The 21,802-nt window shown below is 36.8% G+C and overlaps 1 protein-coding gene across 11 annotated transcripts in view; it reads left to right on the top strand.

Moving 5' to 3' along the window:
• LOC310727448 (receptor-type tyrosine-protein phosphatase mu-like) overlaps positions 1 to 21,802 on the top strand; it is a 215,461-nt gene that overhangs the window by 72,537 nt on the left and 121,122 nt on the right. For all 11 annotated transcript variants that reach the window (XM_083543949.1, XM_083543941.1, XM_083543947.1 and 8 more), the window contains exons 3-5: positions 9,700 to 9,974; positions 18,345 to 18,423; positions 21,448 to 21,569. In XM_083543949.1, coding sequence (XP_083400075.1) covers positions 9,700 to 9,974; positions 18,345 to 18,423; positions 21,448 to 21,569 — 476 coding nt within the window. The remainder of the gene's footprint in view (positions 1 to 9,699; positions 9,975 to 18,344; positions 18,424 to 21,447; positions 21,570 to 21,802) is intronic.

Below are 21,802 nucleotides of genomic sequence, written 5' to 3'. Positions count from 1 at the left end.
GGTGAGGAGATCTGGGGTGCAGATTGGTGGGGTTAAGGTGCAGGACTCATACCATCCTTAATATGGGTTGTTCTGTACACAGTGTTATGCCATCCTAAAACATGTCTGTGAACTTAAGTACTGTTGAAGGAGCATTTTAATGTACCTTATACAAAGAAAACCTATACAATTGTGTGCTACTAACTTTGTGGCAGCAGTTTGGGGACAACATATGGCTGTGATGGCTAGATGTTTTGTCCGTATAGCAGATAGATATTTTACACGCTCAGTATACACTTATTGATAACACCTGTGTACATATGGTTTTCCAATTAGCTAATTAAGTAACAGCAGCACAATGCACCAGAATATGGAACATGTGTGAGCTTGTTGACTTTGCTTATCTCTCGGTAGGGGCTGGTTTGAGTACTTAAGAAATCTTCTGGGACTTTCTAGCACAGCATTGTCTATAGTTTATATAGAATGGTGCAAACAACCAGTAAGCTGCGATTCTGTAGTCAGAAAAGCCATGATGGTGTCAGGGGTGATATGAGGGGTGATAGGTTTAAACTAACTGGAAGGCTAGACTAAATAATCTTTGCAACTTTCATGAGAAGAAAAGCATCTCAGGAAAAAAACTGGAAAAAAGACCAAGCAATATTTTTTTTTATTCTGGAGTAATGTGGATAGGACAGCTACCTTCTGTGTCAACCTGCCACCCTTTTATTTTTTATTGTTAATAATTAATTGTGAATAATACATTATACTTGTTTCTGTTGCCAAGAGTTCACTTTGAAATAATGCCGACAGCTCCCTATTGCTCACACTCTTTCCCTGCGCTGTTGTGAACGTAATACTTTAACAAACAGCCCTGATTGTAACCCACCTATTTTTCAAATCCATCATGTCTGATGCAGAATCATTGATCCATGTGAATGTGAAAGCTGGTGTCTCCTCCCGAGTAGAAAAATCTCATTAACAATGGCGCTCATTCGTGAGGAGGTGTTTACATCCAATAACAAGTTCGCTGGAACAGAACCAACAAGACAGTTGTACAACATGACCAACATTATTATCCTGCCCCCTCTTTTTCACAATGTACAGGCTTTTTCCCCTCACGTTTATCCTCTGCAATCATGTAGCTCGTTAAAATATTTAAGTGCACTGGTGAACTTGGCCTTGTAGACAGCACAGGGCAAGGCATTTTTGCATAATGCTTTTTTAAAACATGCATCAGAACAGTGTCTTCCATTAACTTGGAATTAACGCCATCATTATGCACTTGCTCCTTTCAGAGCCAGGCAGCACTTAGCTAAAATCAATTCTGAAAAGAGTTTGCGTGCCATGGATGGGAAAAAAGACGGTCCATCTTTTGGCACACACCAACTTTAAAAATCTTACAGTTGTGGTCATCATCTAGATGATGCTATCTGCTACAGCCTGCGTGAATTGTGAATTTTAAATCATTAGTCAAAGTGGCAAGTTTGAGCAAACTCCCAAAAAAATAATGCAAAGAATAAATAAGAAATCACTGTAAATAGATTTTTTATATTCGCCATCAATGTAGTTCATCAGCCGACAATGGATTTTACATTTTGTTTTCATATAATATTGTGAAGATTTCAAAAGTAATGATTTCTAAGCAAACAAAGCACTTCTAAAATGTTATCTGAGCATGTATGTATGTAAGAAATATACAAAATGACCAGCAACAGAATAGTATTTTATATATATATATATATATATATATATATATATATATATATATATATATATATATATATATATATATATATATATATATATATATATAAATATAAAAGTACAAAGCAATTAGTCAGTGATTTGTACAGTTTTAAAGTGTCCTTTATGGAAATGAATAAACAGCTCTTCACTTGCTTTTAAAAGCCATTTGCTCTCAAAATACTTTGGAAATTGCAAACCACTGCTGAAATTACCCGACCCATTTTGTAGTGGAAAGCATGAGGGGGCGAGGCCTGTGAAAGCTAAACTAATGTTTGGGTTTTCACCGTTCAGGGGAGGGCGAGCCAGACGAACCTAATGATGTTTTCGCTATAACGATGCGAGTGGGGTACAAGGTCATCCAGCTCATTGCCTTCCTATTCACTGTTTTTTGTCTCCATTGTAAACCCGAATGTGTACAACTTGTTTTAAACAGACCCATCCCTAAGGAAAGACAAAAGCAGTCTGATGGCAATCAGCAGCAAAAGAATGATCTACAGCTTTTAAATTTGGATGGCAAGGGAAACGATACAAGAAGGCCATTTCTATCAAACCCAAGAAACTGCCATCCTGTGAAAACGACACCTGGGATCATAGCTAAATGAGCAGCTCAGTTACTGCAGTTTTTCGTCCTCCACTCAGAGCTTCTCTACTGTTCTTGTTGATGTTATACATAACACACAAGGCTGTATTGATGCCACAAAGAAAGCACATTCAATATCTCATTTAAGAAGAGACAATGGACTGTTTGACTGGATGTCAGCATTCTCCCTGAGTAACTACACTTCCTAGGAGCTTATCTGGGATCACCATGGCTGGAGACAGAGTTTTGCAGAGCTTGTTGATGTGCAGATGTGGAGTAATGAGGGTGTTCACTCAGTTCTCTCCTGTCAGAAGATACTTAGGCATTGCCATTCTGCCAGTGGCTGCCTGGCTCTCTGTCAGCGCACACCAACAGCCTCTAATTTCTCCATTTGATGAACAGATAGCCTTTCTCTGTTATTATCCTTCTGTCTCCAGCCTCTCTTGTTTTAGCATTTTCACCCTCTACAAACTTTAAGACTGGCCAGCCGTAATGCATGCATAACCTCTGCTCGCATGCTGTTAACAATGCCACGAACAGAAATGGCCATGGGCTGAGACACTCGCGTCCCGCATGCTATTGCACGCAAATCACAGACAGATTGCTTCGGTTATTCTGGAGGTATGAGGGGAAAAATGGTTTTGTTAGTCTAATGAGGTATAAAAACGGCACGTGGCAGGTGTGTAATATGCAGATGATGCCAACTCCATTATTCGCAATGCAGCCATAATTGAATTTTTCAAGGGACCCGGCTTTTCTTCATGCCTCCTGAATGCGCAAGGCCATCAGAGGCCTCAGGAAAGCAACAAAAAATACTTCTGCTCCAGACGGTGATACCTGATAGCACCACTAAAGCAGTTGTAGTACATTAGAAGAGCCATAAAACAATAAGGTACCAGGAACATGAGCACATCTGCTATTGTAATTGAATTCATAGCACAGAATTGTTATAGCCCGCCATGTCCAGCAAGTTGTAATTCAATACATTACGCTATCACTATTAGTTTAGGTGAGGAACTTAAGATTATACACGTCGGGTTTATAGCAGCCAAAGCTTCCATGCTATTTTGAAATGAGACATTACGTGAACGAGAGAAAGAAAGAATGTTGGAGCCGAGTCAGACTGAAGAATACATTAAAGACTTTTAACGTATTTTGATTTATTCCTAAACTGTGAGGTGATCAAACATTCAACTCAGCATGTATAATCGAAGGCAAGACATTAAACTTTATCTCCAGGTCAAAGCTTTAAAAAGTTATTAGATATTCAGGTAAATTTGGATGAGAATCTGCTATAATTATTCTCCGAACTACTTCAGTTTGCGTATCAGGTTCACGTTCTTGATAATGTATATTTGATCAAAAACCGCTCATTAATATGTACCAAGTGTTCCATAAAATTGCTACAGAAATGTGAAATGTAGCATCAGCCAGATGCTATCTGAATTGATGTAGGGTTTTTCTTGTTTTGTTTTTCATATTCATCCCCACTCTATTACCACTCACTGCAGGTCTTCCCTGTTTCATGGCAGTAACATGTGTAGTCAATCACCACATTGTTTTGGACTCCCGCTCAAATGTTGCACGACGGCTGAATGTGAATTGAGGAGAGAGCGGACTGCTGCGTTTCTCTCAGATCTTTTCGATCTGCTCGCGTTGCTGGGTATCCACATGAAGAAAGAAATAAGGTGTATTTCCCACCCAGTGAGAGCGCAGGCTATTGGGTTTGTGTGAGCTCCACGGAAAACTGTTGGAGAAATGTAAAAGGTGAGCTTGTAAGCTCGTACTTAACGATGTTTCTTCAGTGAAAATCAAAAAGCTGGTTTTGTATCTTAATGTGTTTAATTTTTTACTGGAAGATTACTGAAGTAGCCAAAGTAGGATTAAAGGAAATGATGGTGCAAAGTTTTTCCTTGACATTTTAGGGGTTTAAAAGAAGTGACCTGCAAACTCTCGAAGGATATTGGAAGACACTTTTGAGGAGAATTCTCACTGGAAAGTCTACTGCTTTTATATTTATTGTGATTTATATATGGACATGAAGAATTATGCATACTGTTACATGGAATCAGTTTGAAGGACACTATAACAGTATATGTTAATATATAAATATGTATTTTAGACACTGCAAATATTAATCATTAATTTTCATTTTGCCAAGTTTAACATGTGCCTATTATTTTATGGTTAATAGCTTACCCTTATAAATGGTGTCTCTCTTCTATCCACTGAAATGTCAGGAACACACGCTGATGTGATAATGTCCCAGACATGTTAAATGGAACGATATGCAGAATCAAACATGTTCTCTCCCTCTCTTGCTCTTTTTTCTCTCTCAATCTCTTTCCTCTCTTTCTCTAGGGGGTCAATAATTAAAGCTCAGTTAAATTAGTTCTGTGCAATAAGGTTTTAATAGGAGGTTTTAATGAATGATCTCAAAGGGAGGTTCAATCTCGACTGAGGGGTCACTTCCTGTCTTGGCTTCTTTTCTCCCATTTTTTATCGCAGTCCTCTCTGGTTTTCTTAAGATGCTGCAGCATTACCGCGCTTATGAATGATCAAATCACTGCCCGTTGCAATTCAGAGAGGCTAAAAGAGATCAACGATATGATTGTCTAGGAAATGAATCATCCAGGGGGAAACTTAACACCCCAACCTTCAATTTCAGTGAGATACCGGAAAGCACAAATGGACAAGACTGAGCATGTTGCTTTGCCTCGCTCATTGTTTTGCATCTGCTACCACAAAGGAGCCCTTGAGTCGATGTAAAGGTGTCTTTTTGCAGCTTTCCCCTCCTTATAATTACATGTGTATTGGGTACAGGTCCAAACATGCATAGTCCAGGTACCGACCCTAACAGAGGAAATTCAAAGTGGCGAGATCTCTCACTGATTAAAGGCAGCTCCAGTATGTGCTATAAAGCAGCCAGATGAGCTTGTTCATTGTTCTAGTTTTCTATGCTTTGTAAATGTCAATGTGTATCATTCAGTGGTTTTAGTGTAATGGTACTGATTACTACCATTTCTCAGTTGTAGCAGTAAAATACTTTAATAATAACACATTTACTGACAATTAAATGTGGATCTAAACTGACCTAAGTGGAGTAGCCAATTGCACTGCATTCACACTAGCATGTGACACAGCTACAGATAACCAGGATACAGGTAGGAGGCTGTAAAGAGATGAGTCCAATTGGATTCAGTAGATTTGTCCAGTCATTTTCAAAGCACAGGTTGTACATTGTTCTCATCACCCTCTATTCTCTAGCCCTCAATTGGTGCTTAAAAAGCAAGAAAACATGTCTTTATTGTATATAATGCATTTTAAATAAAGGTAACTATCACATGTGTACATATTTACTATATATACAAACATTTTTGGATACTAAAATTTCATATCAAAGCTGAAAAAAATACAGATGGCATAAAATGATGATTAAAAAAATGTATTAAAATATAATTGTTTCTTTTGCTTATGATTTAGAAAAAAGGAAACTAGTGGCTAACTGGTTAAGTTTTTGAGGCACCTACTAAGAAATTATGTCATGCCCTGCCACACAAATGTCAGCTCATCTTACTCATATTTCCCCTTGTTCCTTTTATTTAGCACCATGACTCATCATTAGACCTGACAAAATGTCCTTTTTAGAAAAAAAGCATGTTAAAGTATCAATTAGAGTTCACCAGAATGATTAATTTATTTTTCTAGTTCATATTTGATGCTGAGTCTCTACTGCACTCAGATTTAGCTGTAAGTGCACACAATTTGTCGTGTTTGTCCTTCAATTTAAAAAATAAAATAAAATAAACATTATGTATCTGTTATCTAAAGGTTCTTTTTTATTTTCCACTTAAAAGAATAGTGTTCTGTGATTAGGGATTTATAATCCTGAAATAGACAGGAGCGCCTCTGTAATAACCCTTGACCCACGGAGTAGTGATTGTCAAGAGCTGGCATGGAGCCTCTCAAGCTCAATTTGCCCCTCACTGCTCTTAAGAAAGTATTGTGGTCTTATTGATCCACCTCTCTCTCTAGGCTTCAGCTCAAGGCCACGTTTGAAAGGTAGCCATGAAATACTAATGGACTAATTCAGACTAACCTGTTTGCTGCATCCCTGCTTCACACTTCTCGTTTCCATGGTACACCCTGCAGGATGGCAGTGCAGTTGAAGGAGGTGAAGGCCTGAAATTAAACAACACACCATTTCCTTTCATCTCTTTCTAGAGAATTGGATTTTGACTGACCTTTAGTCTATATGTCTGACTTTAAGGTTTGCTTAGTGCAAACAAATGAGTTTTTATTTATGTGAATTTCATGGTTAACAAAACTGTTCGCAAAAATCCCTGCTCTAAACTGAGTAACCTGTAATGGGGCAAGTAACAAGTTCAGTGCTAGACAATGACATTGGATCATCCGTCTTGAGGTGCTAACTGGCACAACGTGTAGTGGGATGTTGGAGGCACCAAAAAAGGTCATGAACACAATTATTTGTGTTCATGACCTTTTTTGGTCATGAAAAATAAAATGTGTACCTGGGTAACATTTTATTGTATTTTGTTTTGCCCACAAACACATCTCTCACACACACACATACACAGAGATGTCTTGGGTTACTTACTAAGAGGTGATTGGTCCAGTATACTGCAGTCTCAGCAGTTCAGTAATGAGTTCATTGTGTGATGACTTGTGGCATATGGTATACAGCATATACACGCTGTATTTTGCCTACAGTTAATCAGTCTTTTTACACACTGTTTTCTGGGGATCAGATGATGTGCTTTCAGACGTAACAGTGGCATATTGGGAACATTTAGCTAACCAATGGTTATGAAAATGACTGGATGACAGTATTAATACCTTAATAACCTTATCCTTTCTAAAGTTATGCAAAAGGAATCGGGCCATTTGTTAGGACTAAAATAAACACAAACAATGCAGGCTTCAACAGCCAGTACAGAAGCCTTTATGTGTCCTATATGCAGTAAAATAAAAAAAAAGATGTTAGAAAGGGATAAGAGCAAATGTGGGTGCAGAGTTGAACACTGATAGTGATACGAGCGCTTCCAGCAGTCTGCGGCTCAACAAAACTTCACTGTGGGTCTGGCTGTATCTCTCGTCTGTTTACGTAAGGATTTGTTTCAGATTTATATGTGATAAATGCATGCTGTGTGCTCTGACATAACCCTTGCCTGAAGGATCTGTCATGAATATGCTTGTTTTTTGTGTTTTCTGACACTTCACTAGTATTATGACTGCAGGCTATGGAGACTACATACCTTTTTTTTTTCCCATGCTGTTAAGAAACTTTGTCAGGAGGAATTGTTGTTTTAGTGCAGTTCCTACATTAATTTTAGCCACAGTAGATAGGATTTTTCTCTCTTAACCTCTTCAATACATATTCTTCGCTCTTGTAACTATATACCTTTTCCCATTAGGTTTAGTGTAGAGAGTGAATAATCTATCATAGATTAAAAATGACAAAATAGGCAGGATAATATGTAAAATGTAAAAAAAAAAAAAAAAAAAAAAAACGAAAGTTAAATGTGAATAAAAAAATAAGTGCAAGTAGAAGAAAAGGTACACATTTGTAGAACATTTTATTTTGCAGAGGAAAATATATATTGTTCCAAATAGTTAAAAAGTACAACAAAATTCAAACATGTTTTAAGCAGTATTTAGTTTTGGTTCACAGTGATAAATGTGATAGTGTATAGAGTGAAGGGGGACGCAGGCCAGAACCCCCTTTTGACATACTATAACAAACATGCCAAGCCCATTTCATGCACTTAAAATGTGTGAAAATAACTTCTGATTAGTCTGTCCATCTCTCTCTCTCTCTCTCTCTCTCTCTCTCTCTCTCTCTCTCTCTCTCTCTCTCTCACTCACACACACACACACACACACACACACACACACACACACACACACACACACACACACACACACACACACACACACATTCTCAGATCTGTGTTAACACACAGCCTCCTGAGTCAATACCCAGGTTTCGAAGAGTAAAAAAGCTCTTATTAATGTTATTCGCTAACCATTCTGAAGACCCACTTCCTCTGTGTGTTTTGAACCCTTCCTTCTGTCACTGTGTTAGCTTAGCAAACTGTTCACACATTCATGCTTTTTTTAGAGCATATGGTTTATATCATCGACAAACACGTTTCTGTTTGCTCACTGGTCATAGCTTTAATTTTATACTTCGATGAATAAATGAATGTGCAAAAAAACATTGAGACTTGACTTTGTTAGGTGGTTGAATAGTTTTATGCCCAACCTAAAGAAATATGCAGAGTGTGTTTCTGTGTTTGCTGGGATGGAGGAAGTAGCATGTGTATCTGCTGACCTTGGTGTGTCTGCACTGTGCTGCTGAGAACAATGTATCTAGTGAGTGTTGTCTTTCCGGGACAAACAGCTGCATCGGTTTCTGTGTCCACAAGTCTGCTAATAGTATTGGTCACCCTTTTTCCATTGCAAGTGTGTCTCATTAGTATGTGACTCTGATAGATAGCTACACACACACACACACACACACACTCTCACACACACACACACACACACTATATATATATATATATATATATATATATATATATATATATATATATATATATATATATATATATATATATATATATACACACATATATATGTATGTGTATATATAGATATATAGATATATAGATATATATATGTGTGTGTATGTATGTGTGTATATATATATATATATATATATATATATATATATATATATATATATATATATATATATATATATATATGTATGTATGTGTATATATATATATATATGTATGTATGTGTATATATATATATATATATATATATATATATATATATATATATATATATATATATATATATATATATATATATATATATATATGTATAGTGCGCTTTTGTTGGACATAATGTTGGCTTAATTTATGTTTCTTTTATGAGTATTCAGTTATCTGTAGTTATAATGGCTTTACCAGTAAGATTTACGCACTGTATTATATAGAAATAAATTGAGTAAAATAATATTCCCAAGTGTAAGTTGCTCATTTAGATGAATTGCATGCTCTTGTCTTTAGGAATAACATACGCTGTTTCATATTCTGTGTTATACATATTCGTGTAACGTTTAATAATTGATGTCTGTTGGCTTAATAGTCTTTCAAATCCCTGAACACATGGTATTTGTCAGACTAACTCTGGCGATATATTCTGCATATAGTATATACAATATGTAAATAAAAAAAAACTACAAATCTAATTTCTGTGGCCCATTTTTCCTGCTTGTTGTTTTTCCGTCTGACAGGAAACTATTAAATGCTACATACATCAATGTAAAAGTACTCAAAGATGGATTTTTTTTGGTGCAGGCTCAGCCTTTATGATGGTCAACACTTCTGGAAGGTTCTCTGGACAGAAAGCTCAACTGGTTGTCCCTCAGCTGAAGGAGAATGATACACACTGCCTTATATTCCAGTATTATGCAGCCAGTGGTGAGGGCTCCAGTCCAGGACAGCTCTACATCTATGTCAAAGAGAACAACAGTCCACTGGGCTTTCCTGTGTGGAACTCTTCTGGACCTGCTTTTCATACATGGAGGCAAGTTGAACTGGCAGTCAGCACCTTCTGGCCCAACTTTTACCAGGTGGGAACTCTTGTTTCTTTATATATCATTAGTATACTTCTAATGTTCTTTAACTGTAAGTCTAGAAAATGTTGTAATATAAAATATAATTTATATTTTATCCATGGGGCTATGCCTATGCATGAGTTCTACATGATTGCTAATATATACCTATATAAAAGCAAATAAAGGTTTTGTTTATGGTTTATACAGGTGTGTTCCAGAATTATAGAGACTATGATTGCCAATTTCATAGTTCAGAACAAGTTCCTACAGCTGAGCTTGTTTTTTTTTTTTTTTGATATATGGTTCATATAGCACTGACGTATTTGTGGACTGACTTATTCTGTTAGAACGCCACGCCGATTAGTGTTTTAGCTCAGTTTGCTTTTAAACACTGAGTCACCTAATGCACATAATGATTTAATAAGCAAAACATCAAAAACAAAATTTAATTCAAGATCAGAACAAATATACTGAACTCTCTCACAATGCTGTCATAACCCTTCGAGTTCAAAAAAATTAACACAACAAAAATGAAAAACTTCTCTGAGACAAACACAAGTTAAAAACCTTGCAAGTCAAAGGGGAGTTGCTTATTACTATATATAACTGGAGAAATGCAAATGTCAACAGTACCAAGGATGTTGAATGGATGTATAGCATGTGTATATTGTATATAGTCCTGGAACAAACACTTTATGAACACCACAGTTCTTCTTTACAAGTCTACAGTATCCAGATAGGATTATCTAGGTATGATACTTGGGGTTAAACTGCTTTTGGGAAGCACAGATCTTCAGGATATTCATATGAAATCATCCACAATGGAAGATGAAACAAAAATGCAAAAATCTCCCTGCAGAATTAGTAAGGGTTAGGGTTAGGGTTATAACATAACACAACACCTCACAAAACAACACAACATATAAAGATTGTGATACTGAGAAAATACACATAACTCATCATCATTACACACCTGTATAGATATACATTGTCCCAACATACAGTAATGATCTAGGTTGCTTGAAACAGGTGCTGTTAGCATTAACAGAAGCAGTCTTTATGACAACTGACTCCAGTAAGGAATAAGACTATAAATTGTTTCTGTTTCATCTATGAAACAACTACAAACACATAAACAAATTATACATTTTGTGTGGGAACCACAAACCATATCGTTAGAAAAATTTTAAAAAGTGTCTATAGAACAGTTAGAAATGTTGGGCTTGATATCATTAACCCTAATAGAAAACGTGGTGCTACTGTCATCATAATGTTTGTGAATTTCCGAGCTTCCTTTGGTATCATACACTACAGAGAATCCTAATTAATTCAGTTCACATAACAAGCTTATTCACATTTAAGATGTAACCAGTAGGCTGCCCAGGTAGGCTGATTTGACACATGCCATGCTGGAGTAGCACTGCCTGTTGATCCTTGTAGGGAATCCATTCTAATTGCAACAGAAAGTTCCAATTACTTCTTGCAAAATCGACTCCCGGTGCTCTTGCAGCTGATTCTTGACTGCTTCTCAAGGTCTGGCTGAATAGAGGCAGAATAAGAACCAGTCTCTGCACTTCGGTCGTTCAGTAAAGACACAGCATGCACCGTTAAAGGTTGAAAGTCATTGTGTGAAGGAGTGGCACCATAGGAAACCTTTTTGTGACAGAATAGATCTTTCATTGACTCAACTGGAGATGAACATTTTAGCACAATTGGGAGAAAAGAGGCAGCAAAAGTAGCAAGGTTTAGTCAGAGAAGGGACGTGTTACTCGGTGTTTGTCAGGATATAACATAAGGTTAAAGATCGGAAGGACTTCAGAGAACTTGCTTCTGTAGCCCTTAATACAAAGACTTCAGTGGTCTTTTTACAAAAAGGGATTCACCAGGAGGTCAGAAGGGAGGTCGTTTTAACTTTTGGGCATTCAACAGTTTGGTTGTTACCTTGGGTTTTGATAAGCACGCACTACATCTGCAACATGTGAATTCACTGAACTAAAATTCAGAATTATGCCGTTATAACGTTGGACATGGTGTGGTGTCTCAACAAATTTTTACTTTAGTTTTTTAAATGTATTCCAGACTTGTCACATAGCCATTTGTATTTAATTATGATTACCGTATTTTTCGGGAATATAAGCCGCTACTTTTTCCCCACGTTTTGAACCCCGCGGCTTAAACATCAAAGCGGCTAATTTATGAAATTTTCCTGGGTTTTTCCCGGTTTCACAAACTTCAAGCCAAAAAACTGAACCCCATAACATTAGACCAATGAAGTTTCCGAACCGAAACGAAAAAACGCACTTCATCGTTGTTCTGAGCTGCACGGCTTCGGGAGAAAAAACTTCCATCGGGTGATTTTTAAACGCACGACGATGCCAAAAGATAAACTCCCGAGATAAATAGTTGTAAAAGGAAGGAGGAAGACAGTGAACAATGACTTACCTGGTAGGCTACTGTTTAGATACAAGCCATTGTAACGTGTTAAGTCTGGGTGAAGGGAGAGCGCGCTAACTCCAGTTGCAACAGAAATCATATAAGCACAGACAGGTTTCCAAAACTCGTGCTTTTTTATTTTTCTTGGCAACAGCGTTACGGGTTAGTTAAAGAAACTTAGAAATGAGCATCAGAAAATAATAAGGACATATTCCTCGTCTTGAACACGCAGTAATACTGGAAAAATGCAGTGGCATGCTATTCCCAAAATACCGCTATGCTCCTAAGGGTAGCGCAACATATTTCACCCGTTACAGCATGTGTAACGTGTCTTTCGTTAAAGCCTGTGTAAAGTACATTAGTTTCAGTGTAGACAGCTTATAGACAGGTGCGGATTATTTATGTTCAAAATAAAAATATTTGTAAAATTCAGTGGGCGCGTCTTAAATAGTCCGGAAATTACGGTAGGTCTGAATTAAGGCTATGATTAAGATTAATACAACTGAAATTCTACATCAAATTCTTATAGACAGAATTGTGGTTTATACACAGGTGCGGCTTATTTATGTTAAAAATAAAAATATTTGTTATTTTTAGTGGGTGTGGCTTATATATGGGTGCGCTTTATAGTCTGGAAATTATGGTAATCACATTTTTTTTTTACATTTTATTTTATTTATATTTATACAAATTATTGTATGGCTCAAGAGTTTGACGGAAGGAAGGAACAAGAAAAGGCTCTGCGATAGATATTTCAAATAAAATGGAATATGGAATACTTGCACACGTTTTTGTTATTGTGTTATTCCTGTTTTAATTACAGTTAAAGCATGTGAGCTTATACAGTTTCCAGTTTTAATCAATATATTTCTCAGTAGCAGGAGGTAATTAAGGTTACTCATCCACATCAAGCAGCTTCTATCAATTTTCCCCTTCATTCAGTCACAGAAATTTGCGTTTAATTTCTAAACTAAGAAGGTGGGTTAATGCTAATCTAGTTTTGTTACCTAGAACTGGGTTGAAACTGAATTTGTAAATGTTCAGTTTTATTTAATTTTTTCAGCAAATGAATGCAGAACTAACTCAGACAGCTGAATGGCTGAAGTGGTTTAATTTGAATGCTTAACCATTAATGATTACTTCACGGCTACTTCATTTTGCAGTGATTAAGTTTTGCGCTGGTACAACACATTAATACTTTTGACTAGTGCAATGATCTATGAGCAGATTAAATTGATCTATTTAAAATTTTGGGCAAGGAAAATAAATCCATACTATATTTTATTATTCACAATATAATAAATACATTTGATAAAGCAAAAGAAAAAAATATATAATATAATCTTTGGTCTGATGAGCTGCTAGTTAAATCATTTCTAAAAATATACAAGGGTCGTCGTATACATTGATGACCCCTGATCTAGAGTTAAACTGCTTCCCAGCAACAGACAAGCTGCATGTAGCCATGTATACGATGTAAATTATTATCATATGGTTGCAGCTCTCTAGAGGACAAAGGGAATTCTAAATAAAACTTGATGTCCCTAGATAAATAACTAACACTTACTGGGTATTTAGGGTGGTTGGCAGGAGACGCTTCTCCATCTTCTCAGCTCTCTTTTTCAATGCCACAGCAAGTTGTTATCGGAGAATACAGTTGCGACTTCTTAATAGTACAATGATTAACAATAGAACGTGCAATCTATGTTATTGTAGCTAATTAGCAATGGAGAGGTAATTATGGGTTTGCATAATTGCACAGTATCTTAAGTGTTTGTCAAAATGAAACCACCTGGTACTGAGAATTTACTTTGTCTCTTATTTTGTAATTAGAGGGTTTGTGTTTTTCTCCTTTCTCATCTCCCTTTGCACTTTTCTTTCACTGTACAATGTGAGAACATCACTAGTTCTAGTTACTTCTCCAGTTTGGTCGATTTGGAAAACTTTTAATAAATAACAGCACACAGTTTGAATATGCTAATGTCTATGGCCTGGTGCTCTCTGATCTTCACTGACATTTTGTGCTGAAGTATGTTATTGTGCTTCAGTTTATAGCATCTGGATTACAATTAGGTGTGAGGAAAAAGACCACTCGTGCATGATCAGATTTGCAAATGAAAGGGGAGTGCTTGCAGCTCGAAGAACAATTTATATATATGTTATATTATATACAGTGAGGAAAATAAGTATTTGAACACCCTGCTATTTTGCAAGTTCTCCCACTTAGAAATCATGGAGGGGTCTGAAATTGTCATCGTAGGTGCATGTCCACTGTGAGAGACATAATCTAAAAAAAAAATCCAGAAATCACAATATATGATTTTTAAACTATTTATTTGTATGATACAGCTGCAAATAAGTATTTGAACACCTGTCTATCAGCTAAAATTCTGACCCTCAAAGACCTGTTAGTCTGCCTTTAAAATGTCCACCTCCACTACATTTATTATCCTAAATTAGATGCACCTGTTTGAGGTCGTTAGCTGCATAAAGACACCTGTCCACCCCATACAATCAGTAAGAATCCAACTACTAACATGGCCAAGACCAAAGAGCTGTCCAAAGACACTACAGACAAAATTGTATACCTCCACAAGGCTGGAAAGGGCTACGGGGAAATTGCCAAGCAGCTTGGTGAAAGAAGGTCCACTGTTGGAGCAATCATTAGAAAATGGAAGAAGCTAAACATGACTGTCAATCTCCCTCGGACTGGGGCTCCATGCAAGATCTCACTTCGTGGGGTCTCAATGATCCTAAGGAAGGTGAGAAATCAGCCCAGAACTACATGGGAGGAGCTGGTCAATGACCTGAAAAGAGCTGGGACCACCGTTTCCAAGGTTACTGTTGGTAATACACTAAGACGTCATGGTTTGAAATCATGCATGGCACTGAAGGTTCCCCTGCTTAAACCAGCACATGTCCAGGCACGTCTTAAGTTTGCCAATGACCATTTGGATGATCCAGAGGAGTCATGGGAGAAAGTCATGTGGTCAGATGAGACCAAAATAGAACTTTTGGGTCATAATTCCACTAAACGTGTTTGGAGGAAGAAGAATGATGAGTACCATCCCAAGAACACCATCCCTACTGTGAAGCATGAGGGTGGTAGCATCATGCTTTGGGAGTGTTTTTCTGCACATGGGACAGGGCGACTGCACTGTTTTAAGGAGAGGATGACCAGGGCCATATATTGCGAGATTTTGGGGAACAACCTCCTTCCCTCAGTTAGAGCATTGAAGATGGGTCGAGGCTGGGTCTTCCAACATGACAATGACCCGAAGCACACAGCCAGGATAACCAAGGAGTGGCTCTGTGAGAAGCATATCAAGGTTCTGGCGTGGCCTAGCCAGTCTCCAGACCTAAACCCAATAGAGAATCTTTGGAGGGAGCTCAAACTCCGTGTTTCTCAGTGACAGGCCAGAAACCTGACTGATCTAGAGAAGATCTGTGTGGAGGAGTGGGCCAAAATCCCTCCTGCAGTGTGTGCAAACCTGGTGAAAAACTACAGGAAACGTTTCACCTCTGTAATTGCAAACAAAGGCTACTGTACCAAATATTAACATTGACTTTCTCAGGTGTTCAAATACTTATTTGCAGCTGTATCATACAAATAAATAGTTAAAAAATCATACATTGTGATTTCTGGATTTTTTTTTTTAGATTATGTCTCTCACAGTGGACATGCACCTACGATGACAATTTCAGACCCCTCCATGATTTCTAAGTGGGAGAACTTGCAAAATTGCAGGGTGTTCAAATACTTATTTTCCTCACTGTATATATATATATGTGTGTATATATGTATATATGTTATAATGTATGTTGATTCTTAAGTAGCCATCATAGGTTCTGTAATTGAGCAATTATAAATTCAGCTAATAAAAACAGTCTAACAATAGAGAGCCTGTGGCACATTGGCCATATTTAAAAAACCTATGGGGATCAAAACTTTTTTACTGTGCAGTGTGGTGACACACATCAACACCACAGATTTAATCTCCCTGCAGCTCACCATGACATTTAACATGCCCAAGACTGGATTTTCATTTTCTTTTAAATTAGCCCCTCATAAAGCTCTAATTAGTGGCCAGACAACGTACAACTGTTCCTCAGACTGATGCGGAATTAAAATCAATTTAAAACTATTTGAATGGTCTAAAAAGTATCTAGATTGAACGGCTGCTCAGTGCAATTTAGTGCTAATGACTTTACATTGGAGTGACACATTTGAGTCATACTAGGCAACGTAAATGGGTTTGAGGGAAAACTGTCACCTGTTGTTATTATTATTGATCCATGAATTTCATTTAATAGTAGAAAGAAAGGTTTATTAAATAGAATGATTTTTTAGACAAGCTGACCACTGCCCTGCTTTTCAATAAAATACAGATTTTTGTATTAAATCAAGGGCAGACAAAATATATTTATAAGAGTTTACACTTTTATGGACAGAGAAAGAAAAATAATAAGAAGAAGAAGACATTTTCACTGCATGACTGATATTTTTTTGCCATGTTATTTATCTTATAATGAGGAGGAGGTCTACTTTTTTGAGTTTCTCTCAAGATATCATGTCATCTCTTGGAGTTTTACCATTGGCACTTCCACTGAAATCCAAACTCTATATCCTGATTTCTGTAAAGCTACTGTAAAAAAAGTGTATTGTTTAAAGCTCTTTAAGAAAGAATTGATGTCCTGTAAATACTGTTATGTATATTCGGCAGATGCATCTAAATAGTATTGGACTGCATTTAAAGCTTTCAGATTCCGTGTAGATCTCTAGGATTATAACTTTTTCACACTCTGCATTTCATATTTTCCGCTGTATCTGTACTCTCACAAACACATTTTTTCCATTAGATGTCTTTTTTACCATTCCACAGTCCTGACAGAGCCTTAAAAACTACGAAACATAATAACTTGACCAGTTTTCCTATCCTCTCGCAAATTGGCAAATCACTTTCAAAAGTTATTGAGTTAGTAAGGATAAAAGAAGTAAAAGATAATTAGAGACACTGAGTGGAAATTATTGGATAAGTAGGTGCTGTTTGCACATGTCAAGTCCATAGCAAGCCTCCAGAAATCCGAGCACACAGGAAAAAGCAGCATGTGTGTTTTAACCAGTTGCTTCCTGAGTGATAGGAGTAGTGAGATTTTTTCCCTTTTCCTCTGTCATGCTTTCTCTCCATCTGTTGTGTGGTCTGGTGTTAAGAGTGAGAGTAGGACACTACATAGTGTAAAAAAAAAAAAGATCAATTGTTAGACCGGTCTCAGCAGCTGCTATTAGTAACCCAAAACAGTAATGTAAAGAGGTCATGGAAACCTGACTCTGTGCTCCACCAAAGCCAATGGGAATTCAGTTTTCTCACAACAGCAAGCATCCTGTTGGATCTGATGAATGTATGTAAAGAACAGACTACCTAACACAGTCAATCCTTCTCTAAATATATAGTAGCAAACAAATACAGTGGGCCCCTTACAACTAACCAGCTGTTCATTGCTTGTACAGTTATGAGCAATTCCAACAGTCTGACCAGTCCTGCACTTATTGTTTTTTACACTCCAAATTTTCTGCTAAATATGAACAAAATAATGTCCTTACTAATTATGAACAGATGAATACAGTAACATGCATGCTATGAGGTGAATGACAAACTTCATATGTCACCACCTGCTCCCATGGGAATCTGGAACTCCTGAGTCATTTCTATAACAGTAACCTGAGTTCTTCATGTTGAGAAGTGTTTTGGTGTCATATTAGTCATTAAACATATCTCTTTCTCTCTCTCCTTCTTATTCTCTCCTTCTTTTTCTCTCCTTCTCTCCTTCTCTCTCTCTCTCTCTCTCTCTCTCTCTCTCTCTCTCTCTCTCTCTCTCTCTCTTTTTTATATTCTGTTTCTCTAACTCTCTCTCACTCTCTGTTTCTTACTCTGTCTTTCTCTAATTTACTAGCTCATCTTTGAAGTTGTGACCTCAGGACAGCCCGGGTTGCTGGCTATTAAGGACATTTCCCTCCAGGGACATCAGTGCAGTAAGTTTTCTCTCTCTCTCTCTCTCTCTCTCTCTCTCTCTCTCTCTCTCTCTCTCTCTCCCCTTTTTCTTTACCTATGCACCATGAAGACATGTATTTTGTTCCAACGTGCCAAAGCCTGAATACTAAAATATTATGAGAATGTACAGTAAAATAAACATTTTCCAGCTTTTTTGTGCCTTGCTGCTTTAATGAACCTTAATTCTGAATTAGTCGGGCATCATAGGATGCTTTTTCACATTTACTAATCCTACACTGTTTCCTGGTAGTGGACTAATTAAGCAAGTGTTAACTAAACTTTTAGATATAAATATCTAATGTATATATTTGATCTTTTATTATAGAGTGTCTAAAATCGTTTGTTTACCAAAGATCTAATACATTAAAATAAATACCAAAGACAAGAGATTTTTACTGCTGGTAAGTTAATATAAATGAAACCCAACCACGAATGGTATTTAAATACAAGCTGTGATAGTGTCTTCCTTTTAATGCACCAAAAATGACATTTAAAAAAAGAATAAAAATATTCCCTGCACCAGTCCCGGTTTTCCTCATAATGGCGGTTTATTGGTTTGAATGACGGCTTTGTTTGAGTCATCAGTGCTCTGCACTATTTACGGCTCCACCCACATTCCCCTGTTCAGTATGCATGACTCCCAAGAGATTTAGCATGGGCACTTGTTTACTAGACCAGTCACTTGTCAGAGGAAATCATGACAAAAAGTGACAATGGATTTTTGGCATGATACTGATTTATTATTAATATGGTAATTGATTGCATCATAGATTAATTATATTATTTTACTGACTAAAGACAGTACACTAAATTTGTTATTTTATCTGTTCATAAACTTACATCAAATCATATTTTCATATATCAGAGCTGCGGAAATGAGAGCGGACAGATGTATTAACTTTATAATTTGCTTTTATTTTGACATGTCTTTCACTATAACCTCTGATAGCATGGCCCGATATCTGTTATGATATTTGTCAAGATGCGATAATGCATTTCGTTCTCGAACAAGCTGTTTAATATTTTAGTAACGATAAAGTATTTGTGATAGGCTACATGCGAGTGGTCATATTAACGCGTTTCTTACCGTATTATTTCAGCCTGATGTCTTACTCACAGCACAGACATGAAAATAAGAAGAGCGATTCCTGTAAAACTGTTTGATCTGTTTCGTGTCTCACTCTTTTTCGCCGCTCCTCTCTCCATCTCAGCTTTCACCTTCTGTCTTCCACCTGCTAATCCACTTCTCTCGCACAGCGTTTGACTTTTCACCCCTTCATCTTCTCTTCTCACATGCTTTGTCAGTCTCTTGCTTATTCCATCAGACATTCCATAATTCCTTCAGCTTTCCATCAGATCTTTGCCTCGTGATATTTCCCACATTACTTTCTCTCATCGCATTTTTTTTATATCTCCATCTTAGTGCATTTTCCTTTTTGAAATCCTCTACCTGGTACACCAACGTAAAAGGTTTCTAACAAAAGTGTCTGATTTAAGATTTAATCACCGCTTGAAAAACAAATCTTTCATGTTTTATTTTATATAAATATCAATATATATTTCTATGTTGTAAAGCTTTTGAGTTATTTTGATAAGTTCTGCCTGTACTCTTACTTTTCTCTTCTACTCACAAATTCCTATTTAAAGTTTTATAACGCCCTATTACACAATGGTAATAAAGTGCTAACATGAAAATATATTACTATGTAGCTGACAGCATAAGGTACATGATATGTACCCTGGCATATGTAGTGAAACAATCCTGAAATAAACTATAACCAGATGCTCTATAGCTTTCCCAGGTCAGGAACATAACTCATAACCACCCCATATAACTATTAATCACTGATTAGTTTAAATGTTTAAAGTTCAGGCAGTGCCACAGAGATAAAAAAGCATACTTTTTTACTTCAACAATCTTTGTGACTTTATTTGTGAAATTCAAAAATATGCTTTTTGTAAATGCTACTTTACCTTAACATCAATGAAGCTGTAGTCCTGGAATAAGAGTCTCACAGTTTATCCAACTCAAACAAGTTATGATTGAAGAGAACAGCAAGCCAGAGATCTATTCTTAAACCTGCTTCATTGCTGACTGTGTGCTCTGTACAATTGTCTAGCAATTACAGTGCTATATATGGAGATCAATGAGAGTTGATTCATATAAAAATATGTACTTTCATCACAACCTGTGATCTTTATATAGAACTTTTTATTATGTATTCACATCACCCCAGATTCCTGTTTCACTTTGTCGTCAGTCCCGCCATGAAATTAGAATAACAATAAGCTACAATCAGCTTTTAATGAGGCTGTTGGGCAGGGGTTCACTGTTCACTGCATCTGATGTCTGCTAGTGTCAGGTAAAGCTTTCTTCAAGTTCCCTTGAACTGAACTAAATCTGACAGACTGCAATCACTGCCTGGAATGTATTCTAACTACGCTGCATGGTCTCATCACATCATCACCAGTATAATATACCAATTCAAAACCAATACACAGTTGAATCGGATAAACAAAATGGAATCGACAGAGCAGTCCATTTTGAATGTAAATTATTTACTGTTTTTTAAGATATTAAAGGAATACTTCAGGGTTGTTTCAGTCTCATTTCTGCTTGGTGCAGCTCTAATGTACAGTATGAGCAATAACAATTGACAATAATTTGTACATTTGACATATTTACTTACTTATAGTACTGGTGGTTGGAAAATAAAGTGCTGTATAAATATAATTACATATGTGAAAGTACAAATAGAAAAAAAATTGTCATTATACACTATTAATGTAGTCTTAATTAATGTAACCAGTTTTATGAATGAGAGCTGACATGTGCACTTTTACATCATATTTATTAGGGTTTGGAGTGAGAAGAGGAAATATTGCCCTTTCAATGCCACATACCTACCTAAGTCTAAAGTGCTCTAAATGATAGAAAAAATGATAGAAATGTACTGTGTGTAAATATAAATGGATACTTTCATGTTTGTGTTTTTGTGTTGCAGTGAGCACGCCGCACTTCATGCACATTAAAGGTGTAGAGGTTAATGCCAGGCAAACTGCTATGTTCCACTGCACTATTAACGGCCAGCCCAAGGACCACGCCAACTACAAACTGTGGCTACAGGTAACACGACTACAGCTTCATGTGTGCTAACGGTTTCGTGCTTCATTATATCGCCCACTTTTTCTGGTTATTGATGTCGTCCTCGTCTTTTTGTAACAGCAAAGATGAAACACAGTCGATTAGAGAGATGCGTCTCACGACATTAATGGAGAAATATTTCTGAGGAATAAATGTCCCCATCTGTCCACAGCATGCGGATGTGCATGCACAAACAACACACAGTTGTGTGTTTT

The sequence above is a fragment of the Silurus aristotelis genome, assembly GCF_946808225.1.
Source record: "Silurus aristotelis genome assembly, chromosome: 1".
Taxonomy (NCBI): domain Eukaryota; kingdom Metazoa; phylum Chordata; class Actinopteri; order Siluriformes; family Siluridae; genus Silurus; species Silurus aristotelis.
Note: the sequence above shows the minus strand (reverse complement) of the source record. Positions and strands in the feature narration are given on the sequence as shown.